The sequence below is a fragment of the Mobula birostris genome, chromosome 12 (assembly GCF_030028105.1).
Source record: "Mobula birostris isolate sMobBir1 chromosome 12, sMobBir1.hap1, whole genome shotgun sequence".
Lineage (NCBI taxonomy): Eukaryota > Metazoa > Chordata > Chondrichthyes > Myliobatiformes > Myliobatidae > Mobula > Mobula birostris.
Window position 1 is genome coordinate 107,384,852 of NC_092381.1, and position 21,459 is coordinate 107,406,310.

Consider the following 21,459-nt stretch of genomic DNA (forward strand, 5'->3'; position numbering starts at 1 on the left):
CCAGGACAGATATATGGAGCTCAGAAAAATGGAGGGCTATGGGTAACCCTAGGTAATTTCTCAGGTAGAGACATGTTCAGCACAGCTATGTGGGCTGAAGGGCCTGTATTGTGCTGTAGGTCTTCTATGTTTCTGTTTCTAATTTTGGCCGCCCTTTTAAAGCAAAGTTGTTATTTCATTGTTTGGGGCATTTCAGTTGGATAATTCCAGGTATTGAGAGATAGTCCATCAAGAAAAGCTTGGGATCTGACTCATAGATGAATGAGAGGTGACCTGATTGAAATGTAAAGGGCTAAAAACAATAAATATGGAGAGGATGTTTAAGTCCAAGTTTAATTCTCATTCAACCGTACATGAATGCCCATGAATACAGCCAAATGAAACAGCGTCCCTCTGGAGTCAAGATACAAAATGCCATCCCAACAGGGGCACACAGTGCCAAGCACATACAAGATAACAGTAAACATATAGTGACACTGAAATAATATAGTATAGTCTCTGAGTGTCATGGCCTGTAGATTGATGGTGTATGGGTTTTGCCAGCAACAAGCCCACAGCAGGCTGCCAGTGAATGCAATCCAAAGTTCAGAGGCCATTTTATTGTCAAAGAATGTGTTAATGATACAACCTTGAGATTCGTCTCCTTACAGGCAGCCACAAAGCAAGAAACCTGAAAGAATCCAATTTATAAAGAAGACCCAAAACCCAATGCGCAGAGAGGAAAAAAAACAAATCAAATCATGCAAACAATAAAGCTGGCAGCAGCATTCAGAATGAAATTGAGTCGATGGACCTGGAGGTGGAGTGGGCCCATTGTCTCAGCCTCAGTCCATCACACAGGCAAATCGCAGACACGAATCCCGCAGCAGCCAGGGCATGGCGTGCCTCGGCAACAAGGACAGCGGAGTTAAACGAACTGGCTCGACCCTTGCCTCCAGTCCCGACACTTTGCCTTTTCAGTCCACCTGGCCTGGCACTTAAACTGTTCTAGCACCAGGTTGACCTTTCCGAGTCGGCGTTGCACTTCGATGGATCGAGCCTTGCTCGTGGTTTAGGTGGGCGGACTCTGAGGCAACTTCGCTTCAGCTTTTCTCCACTCCGTTTGCTCCAGCTAAATCTCCAATTCCAACTCCAACTCGTCTTCTCCTAGAACATGTCTTGACCTCACTCTGACTCTGCCTCCAAACCGCACGCTTTAACCCTCGGATAGGCCTGGCCTTCACTCGCCTCCTCATTGTTTGCGGTGGTCATTTACCAAGATTTTCCACATAAGAAGTGTTGTTAATAGAGTATTTAGTTGAATTTCTTGTATGTAATCAACATACCTTGAACTTTAATAAGGAGCCACCCACTTAAGACTAATGTGAGCTAGAATATCTCTGAAAATTGTGAGGACCTCAAACTCCTTGCCCCAAAGACTAGAGAGGACAGAGATCTCAGAATATCCAAGTGTGAAGTGAATAGACTTCTCATCAGGGTTTTGGGGAATGAGATGGCAGGTGGGCCACAGAAACCTCAGATCGGCTGCAATCCTGTTGATGGTGGACTGGGCTCAAGGCACTGAGTGGCCTGTTGGTCCTCGCGAGCTTGTGGTTGTGATGGTAGTCTTGCCTAGGAATACTTTGGGTTGGGTTGATTCTATATCTGGTGGGAGGGCAACTGGAGGCTGTTGTGGTTAAATAGCTAACTGCAGGCCTGAGTGACTGAGGCAAAAGCCTTTAGGCCTGGAGGTGGGTGGGTGTGTGTGAAAGGGGCTCGTTTTGCTGTTGTCTGGTTTGTGTTGTTCTTGGTGCTTGGGTTCTTCTGCCAAGCACTGTGGGCATGCTCTGCTGGCACCATGTCAGGCTCTGTGGTAGAGATGAGGAGGGTAGGTGTTGTGGAATTGGTATTTTTCTTGTAGTGTAAAATTCCTGTGTTTGTTTGTATTTTTATACAATCATCTACTGTTTCAGAGCTGAGGCTGTTGCTCCGCTCCAGCTGCTCTGGGCTTCGTGTCTGAGGATTCACTTTTGTTCTCAATGCTACTTGCTTATTTGTATTGTTTCCACGATTTGGTTTTTTCTCTCTCTCTCTCTGCACATTGGGTGTTTGACGGTTTTTTTAATGGGTTCTTTTGGATTTCTTTGTTTTGTGGCTGCCTGTAAGGAGATAAATCTCAAGGTTGTAGAATCTATACATACTTTGATAATGAATGTCCTTTAAACTTTGAACTAAATACATGTTCGGGTGGCAGGGTGGAGATGTGTCTCTACCAAAGGAGGTATCAGGTGCTCTTTCCTTCCACTAATCTGCAGGTCACCCTGGGGCAAGGTATAGCACCCCCACCCCCTTCTATCTGTTGCACCTGTTATTACACTGCATTGTAAACATTTTAAACCACTTTTATAAAGCGGTTTACATTGTTAGTGCATGCTGGCATTTATGTATTCCATATCTGTATTCCTACTTCTAACATCTTTTAATATAATTCTTTATTATTGTTGAATCAGGTAGCTGGGTGGAGATACATCTCCAGCAAAGGAGGTGTAAGACACTCCTTCCCTTTGCTAGCCTACAGGTCACCCTTGGGCAAGGAGTAGCACTTGCTTAGCCCCCCCCCCCCAGAATTAGGGCCACATGAAGCCATGGGAGCAAGTGGTGGATGGTCGTATGAGCAGCCGGTTCATATCACAAGTCCTGGTCACGTAACCACTGACACCAGGCAGACAATCTCTGAAGAATATTGATAATGGCCGGGGCCACCCATCTTGTAAAGACACTGCCCAGAAGAAGGCAATGGCAAACCACTTCTGTAGAAAAATTTGCCAAGAACAATCATGGTCACTGAAAGCCTATGATCGCCTATGTTGTACGACATGGCACAAGATGATATACATGTAATTGTTCAGTGAATTTTCCAGCAATTACGATATAATTCCTTCTGTATTTTTCTAGAAGCTTCTTAGTTTTCAGCAGCAGTTGTCAACCAGCTGAAATCTGTCTACTTGATATCATTGGAATTTGGGTTATCTCCGATCTGAGTATCAAAGCACCATGACTGCATTTTTCTTTGTCATTTCTTTGTTTGTTGGCTTTGCTTTCTTTGTTCATTATTTGTTCTTGTAACACTTAATAAAATTGCTTAGCAAAAAGTTTTGTGTCTCAATCTTGACTCCCAATAAGCCTTTGGATCATGAAAATATCGGGATCCAATGGTGTGATTGGCAGGGATATGCTCTCAGCATCCCTCTCCTCACTTTCATTTTCAAGTTGGGGGTGTCTGTCAAGGTCGCCTGTTATTGCCCCTTGAGAAGGGGTAGGGTGTAAGCTGCCTTCTTGAACCAATGCTGTTGGGGAGGGAGTTCCTGTCTTTTCACATGATAAGATATGGGAGCAGAGTTAGGCCATTAGGTCCATTGCCATTTCATCATGGCTGATCCATTTTCTCTCTCAGCCCCAATCTCCTGCCTTCTCCCTGTATCCCTTCATGCTCTGACTAATCAAGAACCTTTTAACCTCTGCCTTAAATACACCCAATGACCTGGCCTACACAGCCATCTGTGGCAGTGAATCCACAGACTCTCTGGCTAAAGAAAATCCATTCTATCGAGGCCTGTCAACATTCAGTAGCCCTCATTCTTCTGAATTCCAGTTACTTGAGGCCTAGAGCCATCAAAATACTCTTCATATGACAAGCCTTTCAATCCCAGAATCATTGCCAAGAACCTTCTTTGAACCCTCTCCATTGTCAGCACATCCTTTCTGAAATAAGAGGTCTAAAACTGTTCACAATATTCCAAATGAGGCCTTGCCAGTGTTTTATAAAGCTTCAACATTACATCCTTGCTTTTATATTCTAGTCCTCTTGAAATGAATGCTAACATCGCACCACTGACTCAACCTTTAGGGAATTTAACTTTTCGAACCAGTAATGATGACAGGACTCAAACTACAAAAGTTTAAGTTCAAAGTACACATATATCACCATTGACTACCTTAAGATTCTTATTTTGAGGACATTTACGACGGAACAAAGAAATACAATAGAATCAGTGAAAAACTACACACAAAGTCTGACAAAGAACCAATGTGCAAAAGAAGACAAACTGTGCAAATAAAATAATTAATCAAAAATAAATATCTAAATAGATAGATAAGAATCTGAGTACATGAGTTGTCGAGTCCTTGAAAGCAAGTCTGTAGGTTGTGGAATCAGTTCTGAGTGGTGGTGAGTGAAGTTATCCACACTGGTTCAGGAGCCTGATGGTTGTGGGGTAATAACTGTTCCTGAACCTGGTGGTGTGGGACCTGAGGCTCATTGTGGTGAGTGAAGTTATCCACACTGGTTCAGGAGCCTGATGGTTGTGGGGTAATAACTGTTCCTGAACCTGGTGGTGTGGGACCTGAGGCTCATTGTGGTGAGTGAAGTTATCCACACTGGTTCAGGAGCCTGATGGTTGTGGGGTAATAACTGTTCCTGAACCTGGTGGTGTGGGACCTGAGGCTCATTGTGGTGAGTGAAGTTATCCACACTGGTTCAGGAGCCTGATGGTTGTGGGGTAATAACTGTTCCTGAACCTGGTGGTGTGGGACCTGAGGCTCATTGTGGTGAGTGAAGTTATCCACACTGGTTCAGGAGCCTGATGGTTGTGGGGTAATAACTGTTCCTGAACCTGGTGGTGTGGGACCTGAGGCTCATTGTGGTGAGTGAAGTTATCCACACTGGTTCAGGAGCCTGATGGTTGTGGGGTAATAACTGTTCCTGAACCTGGTGGTGTGGGACCTGAGGCTCATTGTGGTGAGTGAAGTTATCCACACTGGTTCAGGAGCCTGATGGTTGTGGGGTAATAATTGTTCCTGAACCTGGTGGTGTGGGACCTGAGGCTCATTGTGGTGAGTGAAGTTATCCACACTGGTTCAGGAGCCTGATGGTTGTGGGGTAATAACTGTTCCTGAACCTGGTGGTGTGGGACCTGAGGCTCATTGTGCTGAGTGAAGTTATCCACACTGATTCAGTGGAGGCTTTGGGAGGTTTGTGAGACTCTAACCAAAACTAAAATGCTTTCACTGTATTTACGTGATGTGAATTTGTTTCTTTTCCTTCCAGTGGACGAGGAGTTTGAGGCTGTCTCGACCCAGTTATTGAAAAGAACCCAGGCGATGCTACACAAATACAGGATGCTGCTCTTCGAGGAGGCCAGGGTAACACCTTCTACTTCTACCACGTGGAAGCCTTCCATGACAGTGGTGGGGTGCGCAGATGTTCCCGTCCGTTACTGGGGAGGGGTTGGAAGGTAATTAGGTGCAATGCACACAGCGTGCTGGAGGAATCAGCAGGTCAGGGAGCATCTATGGAAGGGGAATAAGCAGTTGACATCTTGGGCCAAGGCCTTCCATCAGGTAATTAGGTGTCCCATCTGATCATCCTGGGAACCCAGCCCAGAATAATGAAGTTCAGGGGAACACACGCAAAATGCTGGAAGAACACAGCAGGTGAGGCACCCATTTATAGAAAGGAATAAACTGGCAATATTTTGGGCCGGGAACCTTCATCAGGGATGCAGGTTGGTGTGAGCCTAGTTCCAATCTGAAGCAACCATGGTTGTGGTTCACTGTTTGTGGCTGAAGTTTCACCGGTGCAGGGAATGGAGGTCCGCAGGGGGATCCTTAAACCTAAAGACACTCTTGTGGCTTGAGACCCGGACTTGGTATCCAGGCTGGAAGCAGATTTGAGAGGCATTCCGAATGTTTATCAGAGTGATGCTGATCAAAGAGGAACATTCAATGAATGGAAAATGTTTGCTAAAGTGGCAGGATAGCATTGTCATGAGTAATTGGAGAATCAACGTGATGAAGCAAGCAGGGATTGTCCTGATGAAGGGTCTTGGCCAGAAACATCGACTGTTTATTCCTGTCCAGAGACGCTGCCTGACCTGCTGAGTTCCTCCAGCATTTTGTGTGTGTTGCTCTAGATTTCCAGCATCTGCAGAATCTTTTGAGGTAGGGGTTTGTGCGCTGGTGTCTTTGCAGAATGTCCCAGAGCACTGTGTTAAACAGTAAAGTGGAATCTCTTGTTGTGTTCCACCAAGAAAACAACAACCTTGTTGTGGTGTTTGGAAGCTTGCATGCCTCAGTGACCTGGAGGGCCACTGTATGTTGGCTGGAGTCAGGCGTTGATGCTGTGGCTCTCTCTTCCATAGAACATAGCACAGCACACAATGTTGTGCCGACCCTCAAACCCTGCCTCCCATATAACCCCCCAACTTAAATTCCTCCATATACCTGTCTAGTAGTCTCTTAAACTTCACTAGTGTATCTGCCTCCACCACTGACTCAGGCAGTGCATTCCACACACCAACCACTCTCTGAGTAAAGAACTTTCCTCTAATGTCCACCTTGAACTTCCCACCCCTTACCTTAAAGCCATGTCCTCTTGTATTGAGCAGTGGTGCCCTGGGAAAGAGGCGCTGGCTATCCACTCTATCTATTCCACTTACTATCTTGTACACCTCTATCATGTCTCCTCTCATCCTCCTTCTCTCCAAAGAGTAAAGCCCGAGCTCCCTTAATCTCTGATCATAATCCATACTCTCTAAACCAGGTAGATCTGGTAGGCATCCTGGTAGATCTCCTCTGTACGTTTTCCAATGCTTCCACATCCTTCCTATAGTGAGGTGACCAGAACTGGACACAGTACTTCAAGTGTGGCCTAACCAGAGTTTTACAGAGCTGCATCATTACATCGCGACTCTTAAACTCTATCCCTCGACTTATGAAAGCTAACACCCCATAAGCTTTCTTAACTACCCATGCCAAACAGGTCAAAGGGTAGAGACCAGACTAAGAGTGGTCCACTGGTCCTTAGTTCGGGGGTTCAGCTCAGGGCTAACAACCCTGATTGGTCAAACAAAATTGTTACGGAAACAGCAATGAAGAATCCTTCTACATCTGAGTGTGACGGTATTCCTGAGTCTCCACCCGGGACTTGCATGACTGACAGGAGTGAAAACCGAGAGGAGGCTACTGACACGATGAAGGAAGCCCTGAACACCACCAGAGATGGGGGACCTTCATTGCTCCCTAAACACCAGCAACGTAACAGGCAGTAAGTCTGCTGTGATGACGGCTGGTTGATACACAGAAATCACCCACCAGTGGGGAACCTAGTTTCATGATGCTGGATAAAAGATTAATGCTGGATAAGAGATCCCTCCTGATTGTCAAAGCACTGCCTTGGGAGTTAGTGTCTCACCTGCAAGAGAGGGCCTCAGGCAGCAGTCCTTGAAGTACTGCATGCAACATCTGTGGTTTCTGCAGTGGGACAAGGGGAAAAGTGAGATCACAGGTCAGAGCGGATAGTTCTGTGGTGGGACATGGGGAAAAGTGAGATCACAGGTCAGAGCGGATAGTTCTGTGGTGGGACATGGGGAAAAGGGAACTCCCACAGGTCAGAGCTGATAGTTCTGAGGTGGGACAAGGGGAAAAGTGAGATCACAGGTCAGAGCTGATAGTTCGGTGGTGGGACATGGGGAAAAGGGAGCTCCCACAGGTCAGAGCTGATATTTCTGAGGTGGGATATGGGGGAAAGTGAGATCACAGGTCAGAGCTGATAGTTCTGAGGTGGGACATGGGGGAAAGGGAGCTCCCACAGGTCAGAGCTGATAGTTCTGAGGTGGGATATGGGGGAAAGTCAGATCACAGATCAGTGCTGATAGTTCTGGGTGACGGTCCTTCCACAAACATCTCACCCTTTTTACTTCAGGGTTATGCTGGTGTTGACTGACTGAATCTTTTGATTTATCCTTTACATCTTCCAAACTTGCCAAGTTTTCCATTGTCCAGGATAGAGGCGCTGATAGTTAGAACAAATAACACTACAGGCCCTTCGACCCAGAATATTGTTTTGTCCTTTTAACCTACTCCAAAATCAATCTAACCCTTCCCTCCTACACAACCCTGCATTTTCTATCATCCGTGTGCCTGTCCAAGAATCTCTTAAATGTTCCTTGTTGGATCTCTACCAACCTGCAGAATCGAACACGCAGCACAGTACAGGCCACTCAGTCCACAATGTTGTGCCGACATTTTAGCTCACTCCAAGATCAATATAACCCTTCCCTCCTACATAGACCTCACATTTTCTTTTATCCTTGTACCGATCTAAGTGTTTCTTAAATGTCTCAAATGCCCCTGCCTCTATCACCACCCCTGGCAGGGTGTGCCACGCACCCGCCACTCTCTGTGTAAAGGACCCACCTCTGACGTGGCAGGCACTAACATGAGTGAGGAATCTGCCAGACCTGTGCCAGGCACAGAGCTGGGTCAGTCTCAGTAAAGGCTCAGGTGGGGTTGGTCGCATGGCCCCGTGGATCTCCATCATTCGGGACCAGGACAGCAGCAGCTCGGGAGATTTACTCTGCTGAGCCTGAGTTGATACGGATCTCAGTACTCAGTACCTATGTTACGCCAGAGAGCAGGGGGGTGGGGGGGCATGTACCCCTGGCCAGTCTATTTCTAAAAAGATGAGCTCTGCCTGGAACATGGGTGCAGGGGGGGATATCAGGTTGTGAAGTCTGGAAAAATAAGGGGTGTTTTTTTCCCTTCCACCACCCCCCCCACCCAGCACACCCTTGGGGTTGTGTTGGTTGTTAACACAAATGAAGCATTTCACTCTGTGTTTCGAGGGGAGGGGCTGTACTGGACGGGTATTGGGTATTGAACTTAGCCAGGTGACTGACCTTTCAGTGGGCGAGCAGTTAGGGAACAGTGACCACAACTCCTCAACTTTCAGGATAGGTATAGATAAGGATAGGTATGGTCCTTGCAGGAAAGTCTTAAATTAGAATAGGGCAACTTACGAGGGCATTAGGCAGGAACTGAGGAGAGTTCATTCGAAACACCTGCTTTTCAGGCAAGTCCACATCAGACATGTGGAGGCTGTTTAAAGACCAATTGCACAGAGTACAGGAAAGACATGTTTCTGTTAGAAGAAAGGACAGGGATGGAAAGATAAGAGAACCTTGGATGTCCAAAGCGGTGATGAATTCAGTCAAGAAAGAAAAGGAAAAGTAAAATTATGTAAAGCTTCAGAAGTTGGGATCAAACGGAGCACATGAGGATTATAAAGAAACCAGAAAAGAGCTTGAGAAGTTTTGAGGGAATGTGCTATCACGAGAGGCTGGATAAACTTGGTTTATTTTCTCTGGAGCGGTGGAGACTGAGAGCCAATCTGATAGAGGTTTATAAGATTATGCTGGAGTAGACCAGGAGCATCTGTTTCCTGGGATAGGAATGTCTAATACCAGAGGGCGTGTATTGAAGGTGAGAGGGGGTAGGTTCCAGGGGGATGTGAGGGTTAATTTTTTACTCAGAGAGTGGTGGATGGCTGGAATATGCTGCCTGGTACAGTGGTAGAGCCAAATACATTAGAGGCTTTTAAAAGACATTTGATAGGCACGTGGATATAGGAAGATGGAGGAACACAGTTGTAGGTAAGAGAGATTAGTGTTTGTTTTTGTTTTATTTGCTTCTTAGCTGGTTCGGCAAAACATTGTGGGCTGAAGGGCCTGTTCTTGTGCAGTATGTTCTAGTGATAAATCTGAATCTGGGGGGGTGGGGGGGGGGTTTGGTGAGCTAGTTCTCCTGGACTGGAGGGTCACACGATCAGGTGGAGTCTGAGAGTGTGGGGACGGGCCACTTCGGACGGAGAGGAGGAGCGATTCCTTCTGATTACAGTGCTACCTGCCTCATGGGTGCTGAATAGGGTGGGGGGGGGAGGCAGTGATCTAGAACCCTGGGCAGAAAGTGGTTAAAATTGGAGGGAAGCGTTAGTATGGAGCCTGTTTCGGAGTGGGGAGGGGCTGTGCTCTGACCTACAGCACTGCTGGGGAGGACAGACAGTGGACACCAGTGGAAAAGGTGTCCCTTTAGGACGGAGATGAGGTGCAACTTCTTTAGCCAGAGAGTGGTGAATCATTGCTAGAGACGTTTGTGGGGCCAAGTCATTGAGTATATTTAAAGCGGAGGTTGACAGGTGTTTTTTATTAGTGAGGGTATCAAAGGTTACGGGGGAGCAGGCAGGAGAATGGGGTTGAGAGGGTTAATAAATCAGCCAAACGGACTAATTCTGCTCCTGTCTCTTGTGGGTCTTCTGAATTTCCAGAGGCTGAGTCCCTCGGCGGAGATGGTGATGATAGACAGGATGTTCATCCAGGAAGAGAAAACATCCCTCTCCACGGATAAGCAGTTGGCGAAGGAGAAACCTGGTAAGATGTGTGACCATGGCGATCGTGTGTCTTGGCAGCAGTCGTGTGATCTTTGGCCGCTCCCTCTGACCTAGCGGACCCAGAGTTGACCACTCTGGAACATCTCGGTCGGAGTCCAGCACTGAAAGGATCTTGGTGGGGGGACCTGGCCATTGCCCAGTGGTGACAGTTGCTGGGTCAAGGGGACGTGACAGCACAGAAACTGGCCTTTCGACCCATCCAGTCAGTGCCAGAGTATTATTCTGCCTAACCCCATCAACGTCGCGTTCAAGGAATTATGGACCTGTATTCCAAGATCCCTCTGCTCTACCCCACTTCCCTGTCCTCCCACTCACTGTGGAAGTCCTACCCCGGTTGGTCCTCCCAAAGTGCAACTCCTCACACCTGTCTGCATTGCATTCCACCAGCCCATTTTTTTACAGATCCTGTCGCAAGCCATGATCGTTTTACTCACTGTCCACTATACCCCCAATCTTGGTGTCATCCACAAATTTGCTGATCCAGCTTACCACGTTATTGTCCGGATCGTTGGTATAGATGACAAGCAACAACAGACCCAGCACCGAATCTTGCAGCACATCACTAGTCACAGGCCTCTGGTCAGAGAGGCAACCATCTACTACCAGTCTCTGGCTTCTCCCACTAAGCCAGTGTCTAATCCAGTTTACTACCTCATCATGAAACCAGCAGTTCCAGATGTGAAGACAGAGTCCCAGCTGTTCACAGCAGGGACGGCCGGCTGGCAGAAGTAGCATATTTGACACGTTCAGAGCCTCAGATAAAGTCCCTCCTTCCTCAGCTAATTCACCTCCCCCCCACCTCCCACAGTTTACCACAAATATCCATCCTGTTCTTTTTCCAAAGACTCTGTGGGTTATTGAATCTTACAGGGGCGGCACGTGAGCATAATGCTATTAAGGTGCCAGTGATCGGGGTTCAATTCCCGCCGCTGTCTGTGAGAAACTTGTACGTTCTCCCCGTGCCCGTGTGGGTTTCCTCCGGGTGCTCTGGTTTCCTCCCGCAGTCCAAAAGCGTACAGGTTAGCAGGTTAATTGGTCATATGGGTGTAATGCTATGTGGCACAAGGTGTTTCATTCAATGCACTCCTGACAAATCAGTTTATTCATTTATTTATGAAGGTACAGTGCAGAATCAGCCTTCTGGCCCTCGAGCCACACCATCCAACAATCCCCTGATTTAACCCTGGTCTAATCACTGGACAATTCACCCACCAACTGGTAGGTCTGAACTGGGGGAGGAAACCAGAGCACCCGGAGGAAACCCACGCGGTCACGGGGTGAACGTACAAACTCCTTACAGACAGTGGTGGGAATTGAACCCGGGTCGTTGGTTTTGTAAAGCGTTGTGCTAACCTACGTTACAGTGCCCCCCTAGAAACTACATCTTGAATTCACTTCTCAAACTAAAGAGGAATTGAGGGGTGCTCCAGGTCCCTCCCACAGTCCAAAGGCATGTGGATTAGGGCTAGCGAGTTGTGGGGTGGGCACGCTACGTTGGCACCAGAGAGCGGTGGCTCTTGCAGGCCGCCCCCAGCACATCCTCAAACTGCTTTGGTCGTTGGCGCGGAACTATGTTTTGATGTACGTGCGACCAATTGAGCAAATCTACTCTTCTGATAGAATGTGTTGGTCTCCCCTCTCGCGGTAGAAGGAGTGACATCTCTCTCTCCCTTGCTATTGTGAGAGAGAGAGAGAACCTGAGGCATGTCAAAGTGCTGGGTTATGGATTGTAGATTTTGATACACCTAGGTCATGGTCTCTTTGGGGGCTTTGCCATTGCTTGCTTGAAGGTGGTGGGAGGGGCTGATGCTTCCTGCTGGAACTGGGGGGGGGGGGGTTGATGTTTTGCTGCTTGAGGGGGAGGGGTTTGGGGTTCTGACATTTTTCTGTCATGCATTCTTTGAGATTTTCATGTGTTTTGTGAATGTCTGTGAAGAGTAAGAGTTTCATGCTGGATACTGTATACATTCTCTGATATTAAATGGAACTATTGAATTTTAAAATCCACATGATGAGGGAGGAGGGGGGTGAGTTTTAAAAGAAAATATAAATTGTCCGAAGAGTAACTTGCCTTTTTTATTCTCCCTCTCCCCCAACCACCACTTTAGATGAATATGTGGCCTCTTCGTCCAGATCGCACAATCTTACTACCTCTTCATCTCCGCCCCTCTGCACCACGACAGCCTCGCTGGAAGCCCCCCGGCTTCCGTCTGTGCAGAGCGCTACGCCCCTGCACCCCACCAAGCTGGTGATCAAGCACGCGGGGGGCTCTCCCTCGGTGTCGTGGGCACGGGTCCCGCCCCCCCAGGACGGGGACGACGACACCCTGCGAGCTCGCAGCCGGCCGCCCCCCATCAAGACCTACGAGGCAAGGAGCCGCATCGGCTTGAAGCTGAAGATCAAGCAGGAGGCCGGGCTGAGTAAGGTGGTGCACAACACGGCGCTGGACCCTGTGCACCAGCCCGGCAGCGCCGTCACCCCTGGGACCGAGTGTCCGGCGGCCACGGCGCGCCAGATGAACGGGAGCCTGGAGCACTCCTCCCCGTCACCCACCTCAGCCAGCCTCTGCAAGCTGCCATCCAGGAGGAGCCCTCGGGAAGGTGGGACGCCTCTCCCCTCTGACCGGACTGCAGCAGACCCCTCACCACCGCCGCCGGTGGCTCCCCCGAAGCCAGAGGACAGCAGGAGGGAGGGCCCGCCCAGGGGAGAGGCGCCGGCCAGGAGCGTGATCGCCAGCTGTAAGCCCAGGACTGCCCGGGGGAGCAGGCCAGAGTCAGACAGCAGAAAGTCTCGGACGCACACGCATCCTCCCCCGCCCGCCGTGACTTCCGCCGGTGCCCAGCCGGAGGAGCTCCCTGGGGGGAAGGCAACAGACGGCATGGGCGGGCTGGCTGGCGTCGAGGGAGAGCTGGTACGTGGCATTCTGAAAGCGGAGCCCCCCGACGGCTCCTGGGAGCTCGCCCTCCCACCCCCCAAGAGGACCAAGTCAGAGTCGTTAGACATGGACAACGCCAGCTTCTCCAGCGACAGCCCTCAGGACGACACCCTGACCGAACACTTGCAGAGTGCCATCGACAGCATCCTGAACCTGCGGCAGCCACAGTCGTCTCTTGCTCAGAACCCCGTCTCGTCTCCCTACCCCTCCTCGGAGATGAACTCCTCACCCTTCTCCCCCGCCCCGCACCCCGACAGCTACCTTGCCCCCAATCGCAACGGAGGCCTCGGAGCGAGGACTTACACCAGATGACTCCGGCCAGCAACTCCTCCCATTGCTGGTATGTCAGCCGAGCTGTGCCAAGCGCAGTGCATTACAGAGATGGTATCCCTTTATGTGAACCTACCTTTGTGGTATTACGTAAACACTGCATCCACGAGAACAGATCCTGCTCAATGCGGCCTTCAGGCAATTTTTAACATGAGCAAAAGATGCAGTGACGAACCTCTGGTGAGATGCCCGACTCTTGTTGAGGCTAACGCCTTTTACAGCAGGTTGGTTGGAGATCGTGCCGGTGACATTTTGGCAAGAGGTAACCTAAAGGTGTGGGACATGAAGGGGGTTGATTTCAAACAGCTAACTAGATGATTGACCAATGTACCTTAACCAAAAACACACACGCGCACACACACATGCACACACACACGCTCTCACACACTCGCACACACAAAACCACGCTCTAAAGGTTTGGAGTCTTCCTCTGAGTGTGCACGGCCCATCCTAAACTCGGCATTGAGTTGGCAGAATTGGTGGGGCTCGAAGTGCCTGGTACCACGAGGGAGATGGCACCTCCTTCCACTGGCTCCTGTCTCCTGTGGCGCTGCGGTCCCCTCCGCCTCACCTCCTTTGCCAGCCGAGGAGATCATAACCAGGGGTTGGGTCCAGCCATGATAAGTTGCCTGTTGGACGTGGGTGCTGCTCTGCCATCTCACTTCCCTTCCAACACTCAAGAACTTTTCTTTCCAGCATCAGCCCCGGTTAAGTTCTCTCTTCGTAAATCCAGCTCCCCTTCTTGGAGGTGGCTGGTCCTGAGAAGGTTTGAAGAAGAATTCTCAGTATTGCCATGGAAAGGTGAGGGACGGTAGAAGCGTCCCATGTGTTACTTCCTCATCTCAAAGCCTCCGCTTTTAACGAATCCTTTGTTACCTCTCTGGAGTACACACATCCGTCAACGAGCCTTGTGTTTGCCCCAATGATCCCATTGGTTGCTGGGTGTGTCCATCCGCTCAGTAACCCTCCCTAGAGTCCCTGTCATTGGTCAAGCAGTTCCTACATCTTCAGTACAGACCCTATTGTGGCTGCTATTGGCTATCTGAACTTCCTACCCTTAGTCACTATGTGGACTGGTTATCTGTTGAAAGTGAGTATGGGCTCTCAGTCAAAACTGCCACTTCAATGTGAAGCTGTTTGTGCCTGGTGGAAATTTTCAGGGGGAAGGGGGAACAAAAGTTATCAAACACCCACCCCAGCCATTCTCCAGAGTAGCGAGCTCACCTTCAGTACTGACCAACTCCAGGACAGAAAATCCCAAACTATCTCAGTCACAAAGTATTTGCAGGCGGCCTGTTTGGTTTGGAAGTCAAGTGCATAGCGGTGACGTTGAACTGCGCCCCTTGTCGCAGGTCGGAGAAAATGGGCCAATAGTTGTCGTCTTGTATTACACATCCAAGTCAGCCTCTGTGTGCCTGAGCCGCTAATGCAGTCGCAAACTCTGCCAATTCATTTTGCTGGAGGGAAGGCGGTGGCTGGGGAGTATGTGAAAGCATTAAAATATATATTTTGGTCCAGGTTCTGCCTGATGTGGAAAGCAGCTATTGTTAAATTAAAATTGGAACCGGGTCTGTGTGTATATTGGGGCAAAATATTTGGGTATTTTGGAGAAGTCCAGCCAATCTCTGGGAGAGGGAAGGTGACAGGCTGTTGTGCTTCATTGGACTGGGATGTAACAGAGTGGGATAGGGAATGAGTGAGGAGCAGAAAGGAGAGGTTCCAGGAGGAATCTTGAGTGAAAATGATGCTGGCACCTTTCTGCTCATGTGCTTAGTATCTGCGCCCAAGAACTAAGTGGCTTGTAGCTGTGATCCTGGGCAGGGAGACCGAAGCGGGTAACTATGGTGTTTTTATTTTATTAACAAATGATGCAGTACTTTGTTTTCGTTGTTTTGAGGAGTGGTGTTGGCCACTGGCAGCACATCTCCTGTACCTGAGTGGTGGGCTGGGTTACAATCTCTGTCGTTCTGCCAGAAGTTAACATGGGCTGGGTTGAGGCCCCAATCTCAGTTTTGCCCTTTGGATGAGCAGAAGGAGGTGTTTCACTTTCTGTAAGTTTGTTTGTCTACTGCAATGTTGATCAGAGATGGGTAATTTCTTGGAAAGCAGGTTGGGTGCAGAAATGTTGCAAAATTTTGATTCACGAACAGGGAGTGCAGCAATTCCTATTTCCTGTGTGTGTGTGTGTCTGTCTCTCTCTCTCACACACACACACACACACACAGTCTTTCTGTTTCTCTCACTGTCTTTCTGTCTCTTGGTCTGCGTGTGTGTATCCCTCTCTCTGACCCGGTGTGTCTGTCTGTCTCTCTCTCTTGGTCTCTTGAGTCCCCCCTCTCCCTCACTCTCTCTCTCCCTCTGTATATGTCTCTCTATTTCTGTCTCTCTTTCTCTCTGTCTCTTTCAGTCTCTGATCTGGAACTGCCTCTCACATGGGAATTGTGAACAAACGCTCCCCCTACGAAACTGGGATGTGTCCTGTAGCTTGTGAATCTCTCAGTGACAAATTTTAGAATCCATTTGGGATCCTTGATGGAATAACGCCAAACCCCACTGACCTGATGCATGCCCACTCTCAGCCCCAGTGTTGACCATGTGTTCCGTATTTTGAAAGGAAAATTGGAGAAGATTTTTAAACATTAGTTATGTTTGCTAAAAGAGGGAATATTAGTTCAGATGATTTGCCAAGGAGAAGGCAGTTATAACGATTGCAGATGACGCTTTTGAAATTTTGGGCTTTGCGGATTCTCTTTAAAAGTATTTTTCAAATGGAGGAGGGAGAAGTGTTTTAACTTGGATCCAGTGATGAACTGCCCCCCCCATTGCAATTTCCGGAATGTACCATTGTGAATATTAATTTGTTTTTGCACTTGTGAGTGGGCATCGCTTTATATTGTGCCAACAGGGAACGTACATTTCTTAGAAATAACAAGCAAAAAAATCTTCCCAATTCTGTTTTATTTTCTACTTGAATGAGACTTTTTAAAAAATATATTTTTGTTTTTTTTAAATGTCTAACTTCCAGCAGTATCTAGTGGGGTTTGTATCTTTGCAGAGTCGCAGAACATTTAAGCAGTGTTTTTTTTTGTTTTGTTGGTGAGCCAATTCATTTGCTTGGCATTAACCGTTGACGGTGAGGGCCAGTGGGTTGCTGAGCTGTAGTTGTGGATTGTGCTCACCTTGGCTTGCCCTGGTTCGGCCTCTGGGTGTTAAACTGTGTGGCTGCGAGTGCTTGAGACGCAGAGGGTGATCAGGATTCAAGGCCAAATTGAGATTTCTCTGCAAAATAAAGAGCAGTATTTTAAATTGTCTACTTTTTGGGCTTGTAGTGGCATGCAGCAGATCTCCACAGAAAGAGGAAAGGTCCATCATTTGATCATCACCGACCAGAGTCCCTCATGATCCAGAGATGCCTTTTAGTTTCTTGAACCTCAACAGGCTCTTGGCTAATCGTGTATCCCTGTCTGGATACACAAGATCCCTGGGTCCAGTTCCATCACCCTCACTGGGTTGACACGGGGCCGAAACCTCCAAAGGTCCCCCACATCTGAGTAAAAAAACACCTGTTACCCCCCCCCCGCCAAGGTAGCTTAGTCCCAAATAGCCTCCACTTATCCTAAACCCCAGCTTGAGGAATGTCCCTTCCTCTCCAGTCCTGCCCCTCACTCTCAGAATCTCAAGTGTCTCCAAGAGATCGTCCCCTCTCCCTTCTCCCCACAGTGAGGGCGATGGGAGGCTCAGTAAGGGTCAGTCACATCTCCCTCTCCGGATGTGGATTTTGGAGTGACTTGCTTCAGACCTGTCTATGGTCCCCACCTTGGCCTCGCCATCCAGACCCGCTCGTGAAGGTGAGTGAGGGAGAGTGGATCTCGTTCTATGTCCCCTGCCCCACTCACTCACTTCACCCCAATCTCAGCTGCTGGATTAAGTGGCCCTCTTTGGTATTTCTTGCTGCTTTCCCACACCATCACTCCCTTCCTCCAATTTGCCTCACTGACGCCCTGGGGAATTGGGGATGGGAGTGTGTAGAGGGCAGCGTCACTGTGTTTAACCCATCTGTTCTCTGCCGTAAGAGGACTTGGACATATGTGTGTAATCCCCACCCGGATGTGTGTGTGTAATCCTCGCCCGGACACTCGCATATAATCCCTGCCGGGACGCGCGTGTGTGTGTGTGTAATCCTCGCCTGGACACGCGCATATAATCCCCGCCGGGACGCGTGCATGTGTGTGTAATCCCTGCCCAGCAGTAGGTTCTACAGAACGTTTCTTCTAGAATTATAATTGGGTGCAGTCTCTCCCTTTGGGCTTTGGGGAAGATCTTCGCCGTGTCGAGGTTGGCCTTGGCCTCTCAGTTTCTCAGTTCACACAAGCAAACTGAGAAAGAAGTGGGTGGGGTACTGAGGAGGGGGATAGGTATGGAGGAATGAGGACCAGGTTTGTGATTGGAAATCGCACACAACGTATTGCAGGTGCTTAGCTGGTCAGGGCATCAGCTGTGAAGGGTCAATATCCTTCATCAGAATGGTTGACACTCTGTTTCCCTCCACAGATGCTGACTGACCTGCTAAGCATTTTTTTTTACATTGTGCTCTGGATTCCAGCATCTGTAGCTGCTGGTGTCTCAAAATCTACAGTCCTGAAGTTCAAGGTGTGAAATGGCACCCATCTGGAGTTTATGGTGTGAATTTTGCCCTGACTTCCCCAGATTGAGATGTCTGCCTTGGAAATAATAGATTGTTGAGGCCATGGTGAACTTGACAAAACTTATACTAATTACTGTTCCGCCTCCCTACAGTCTGGTGGTCACTGCTGTCCTCTCCTTGTTTCTATTTGTAGCTGGCAGTTTCTCCTCCAAACCAAGTTGTTGTAAATTCAGCGCTACCTCCAGCTAGAACCCCCCCTGGCCTAGTGTGTTCTCAGATGGATCACCCTCGCCGTTTCTCCCCCCCCCCCCCCCCATCGTCTCCACCCTTGCTTGGAAACCGGAGGCAGCAAAGAGTACAGACTCCAGCAGCCCGTCTGCATCGGTGATTCTTGGCGCGGCCCACTCGCCTTGTCTGCTGGGGGGTTAGTTTGAGGCCTAGTTACCCTTTCTTTCCGTCGTTACTTGTCCCAGTGGTCACCCTTCCTTTGGTCTCCCACGTGTGGGACACGCCAGGCCCCGGAAGGGCGGCCGGAACGCTGGGCAGAGGAAGGGGGCCAGCACTGCGGCCGAGAGAGGTGGGTCACGGCCGTGAGCTGGCTGCTTCGGGTCAAACCTGGTGCCTAGAATAAATGATGTGTCTTCTGGACAGGGTGTGTTGGTTTTGAACACCCGTTTTTCTGTGTTAGCTCCCAGTGTGTGTGTGTGTGTGTGTGTGAGAGAGAGGGGAGGGGCTCACCCTCTGTACTGGACACCCCGTGCCCTGCCAGTGCCAATTATCCCCGCCCTGCCCTTCCAACTGCTGGCTGGCTGGCTGCCTGGGTATTTTCCGAGATGCAGTCCCATTTTTCAGGAGGCGAGATGATTTTAATTTCACCCTGAAACCACGCTGAACAAAAGAGTTTAAAAAGATGCCAGTGAACATTGATTGCACAGACCCTGCCGTGAACAAAGGCCCCGCCTTTCCAATTGCCCCATCCCCTGGCGACCTGAGGGATGGGTTGGGGGGTATATCAGTTGGGATAGACCGAGGCCTCTCCAAGTATTTCCCGGGGAGAAGGGGGGTGGGTTTAGTGGGTGAGGGAAGGGGGAGAAAGGAAGTGTGTCACCACTTTCTGCCCGTTCTTTACCTGCAGACCAAGATGATTGTGTATATATCATACTGAAGATCTCATTTTTGTTATACTGTTTAAAGAAGTTTTTTTTAAAGAGGTTATTTTCAGCAGAATGTTCTGGAGCCTTAACATTGAGCATCAGAGAAAAAAAATCGGTCACGTGTCAGTGATGAATGGCGACACTCAGGCTTTGGTGTCCAACTCCGCTGTATAGGCAAAATCTACTCTGACGAGTGAACATTTTTGTATACATTTATATTAAACTATTTATTAAAGAAAATGTTTTGTAATAAACGGTGAAATCTTAAAAGAAGCTCACACCGGCCTCGTGTTTGTGTCCACTAGTCACCCGCTCCCAGTGTGCGTGGGGACGAGGGAGCCCTGAGCCCTCACGGGTCTTATATCATGTGGGGACGGGACGGAGAGGGTCCGAACTCTTCGTCCAGCCCCCCCCCCCCCCCCCCCCCCCGGCTGTCCTACTGTCCTGAGGGGTTGTAATATTCATTTAAGTATCCTTCCTGATTGGCCGAACCAGCACAAAAGTTTGTTATAGAACGGGAACAGTGCTATTCCAAACTAGCTAAAATGTAAAATCCCTCCTCCCTACACCATGTCCACATCCCTCCATCTTCCTCGCACCCAAACGTCTCTTCAAAGCCTCTAACACCATACCAGGCAGCGCATCTCCCTCTTCCCCCTCCTCTCACCCCCCACTCCCTCTCACTTAACCCTCACCTCACACTGAATGCGTACCCTCTGTTATTAGTAATTTCTACACCAACGATTCGGCAGGAAATCCAGAGCAACACACACACACAATACTGGAGGAACACAGCAGGTCAGGCAGCACCTATGGAGAAGATTAAACAGTCGACGTTTCGGGCCAACAAGATCCATAACCAGGACTCACCACCTGTCCTGTCTCCCACACACCCTACAGCAAATTATCTGCACTAAGGTAATTTATATTGGCCATTTGCAATCCGTGAAGCTCGCCTGTAAGCAGCGCCTTGCGGCCGGCGGCTATCCTCGCCCCCAGACTCTGCGGGCCGCAACGCGCAAAGTTGACCTGCTCCAGAAAGCAGTCCGGCCGCTGTTACAGACGGATGCTCACTGCTAGAGTCACAGTGACCTCTGCTGGTGTGAGCAGGAACTCGGCACTGGAAGGCGCTTCGGCCCATCAAGCTCATCCCCGCAGACCTGGAGGTTCCCAACCTTTTTTATACCATGGACTAATACCATCAAGTCAGGGGTCTGTGGACCCCAGGTCGGGAACCCGTAGTCTAGTTAAGAATAGTCTCCCCCGCTCATTACCCCAGCCCCGTGATTTTCCGCCCCCTTTCGCCCGTCATCAATAACTTAACCAAACCAATCATAAAATGATACCATAAGACTTCAGACAGGCAGTTGAATGTTAGAAGATTGGAGGGCTATGTGGCAGGAAAGGGTTAGATTTGATCCTAGTGGGTTAAAAGGTCGGCACAACGTCATGGGCCGAAGACATAGTATAATTAGACCAACCACCGCCATTCCACTGAGGCTGATTTATTTTCCTATTCGACCGGATGGAATTGATTCAGGTAGTTTAATCGAGGATGCACTGTTGGGAAGGGCGGTGTCTGCGTTCCTAATTTTGTTTCCCCCGGGGCAGTGTCTGGCCAAGCCAATACAGAGGATAGCGGAGGATCACAGATATTGACGAGGATTTCAAGTCACAGGAGCAGAATTAGGCCATTCCGCCCATTGAGACTATACTGCTATTCCCCTGTGGCTCTCAACCCCAATCTCCTGCCTTCTCCCCGTAACCTTTGACGCCCTGACTAATCAAGAACCTATCAACCTCCGCTTTAAAAATACCCAATGACTCGGCCGCCACAGCCGCCTGTGGTAACGAATTCCACACCCCCCGGCTAAAGAAATTCCTCCCCATTACCGTTCTAAATGGACGCCTCTCTATTCTGAGGCTGTGCCCTCTGGTCCCAGACTCCCCCACCATAGGAAACATCCACTCCATTGATGCATTTCAATATCCGATAGGTTTCAATAAGAACCCCCCTCCCCAAACTTACTCTTCTGATCTCCAGGGAATACAGGCCCGGAGCCATTAAACGCTCCTCGTACGTGAACCGGCCTCATTCTCCGGAACCCCCTCTGGACCCTCTCCAACGCCA

At 49.2% G+C, this 21,459-nt stretch overlaps 1 protein-coding gene across 11 annotated transcripts in view; it reads left to right on the top strand.

Annotated features, from left to right (window-relative positions):
* LOC140206167 (BRD4-interacting chromatin-remodeling complex-associated protein-like) overlaps nucleotides 1-19,597 on the top strand; it is a 177,252-nt gene extending 157,655 nt beyond the window's left edge. For 10 of the 11 annotated variants that reach the window (XM_072274419.1, XM_072274417.1, XM_072274423.1 and 7 more), the window contains 3 exons: nucleotides 5,087-5,181; nucleotides 10,142-10,244; nucleotides 12,373-19,597. In XM_072274419.1, coding sequence (XP_072130520.1) covers nucleotides 5,087-5,181; nucleotides 10,142-10,244; nucleotides 12,373-13,511 — 1,337 coding nt within the window. In that variant the 3' untranslated portion in view covers nucleotides 13,512-19,597. The remainder of the gene's footprint in view (nucleotides 1-5,086; nucleotides 5,182-10,141; nucleotides 10,245-12,372) is intronic. The other variant, XR_011888081.1, reaches the window with a different exon arrangement.
* Nucleotides 19,598-21,459: the final 1,862 nt, after the last annotated feature.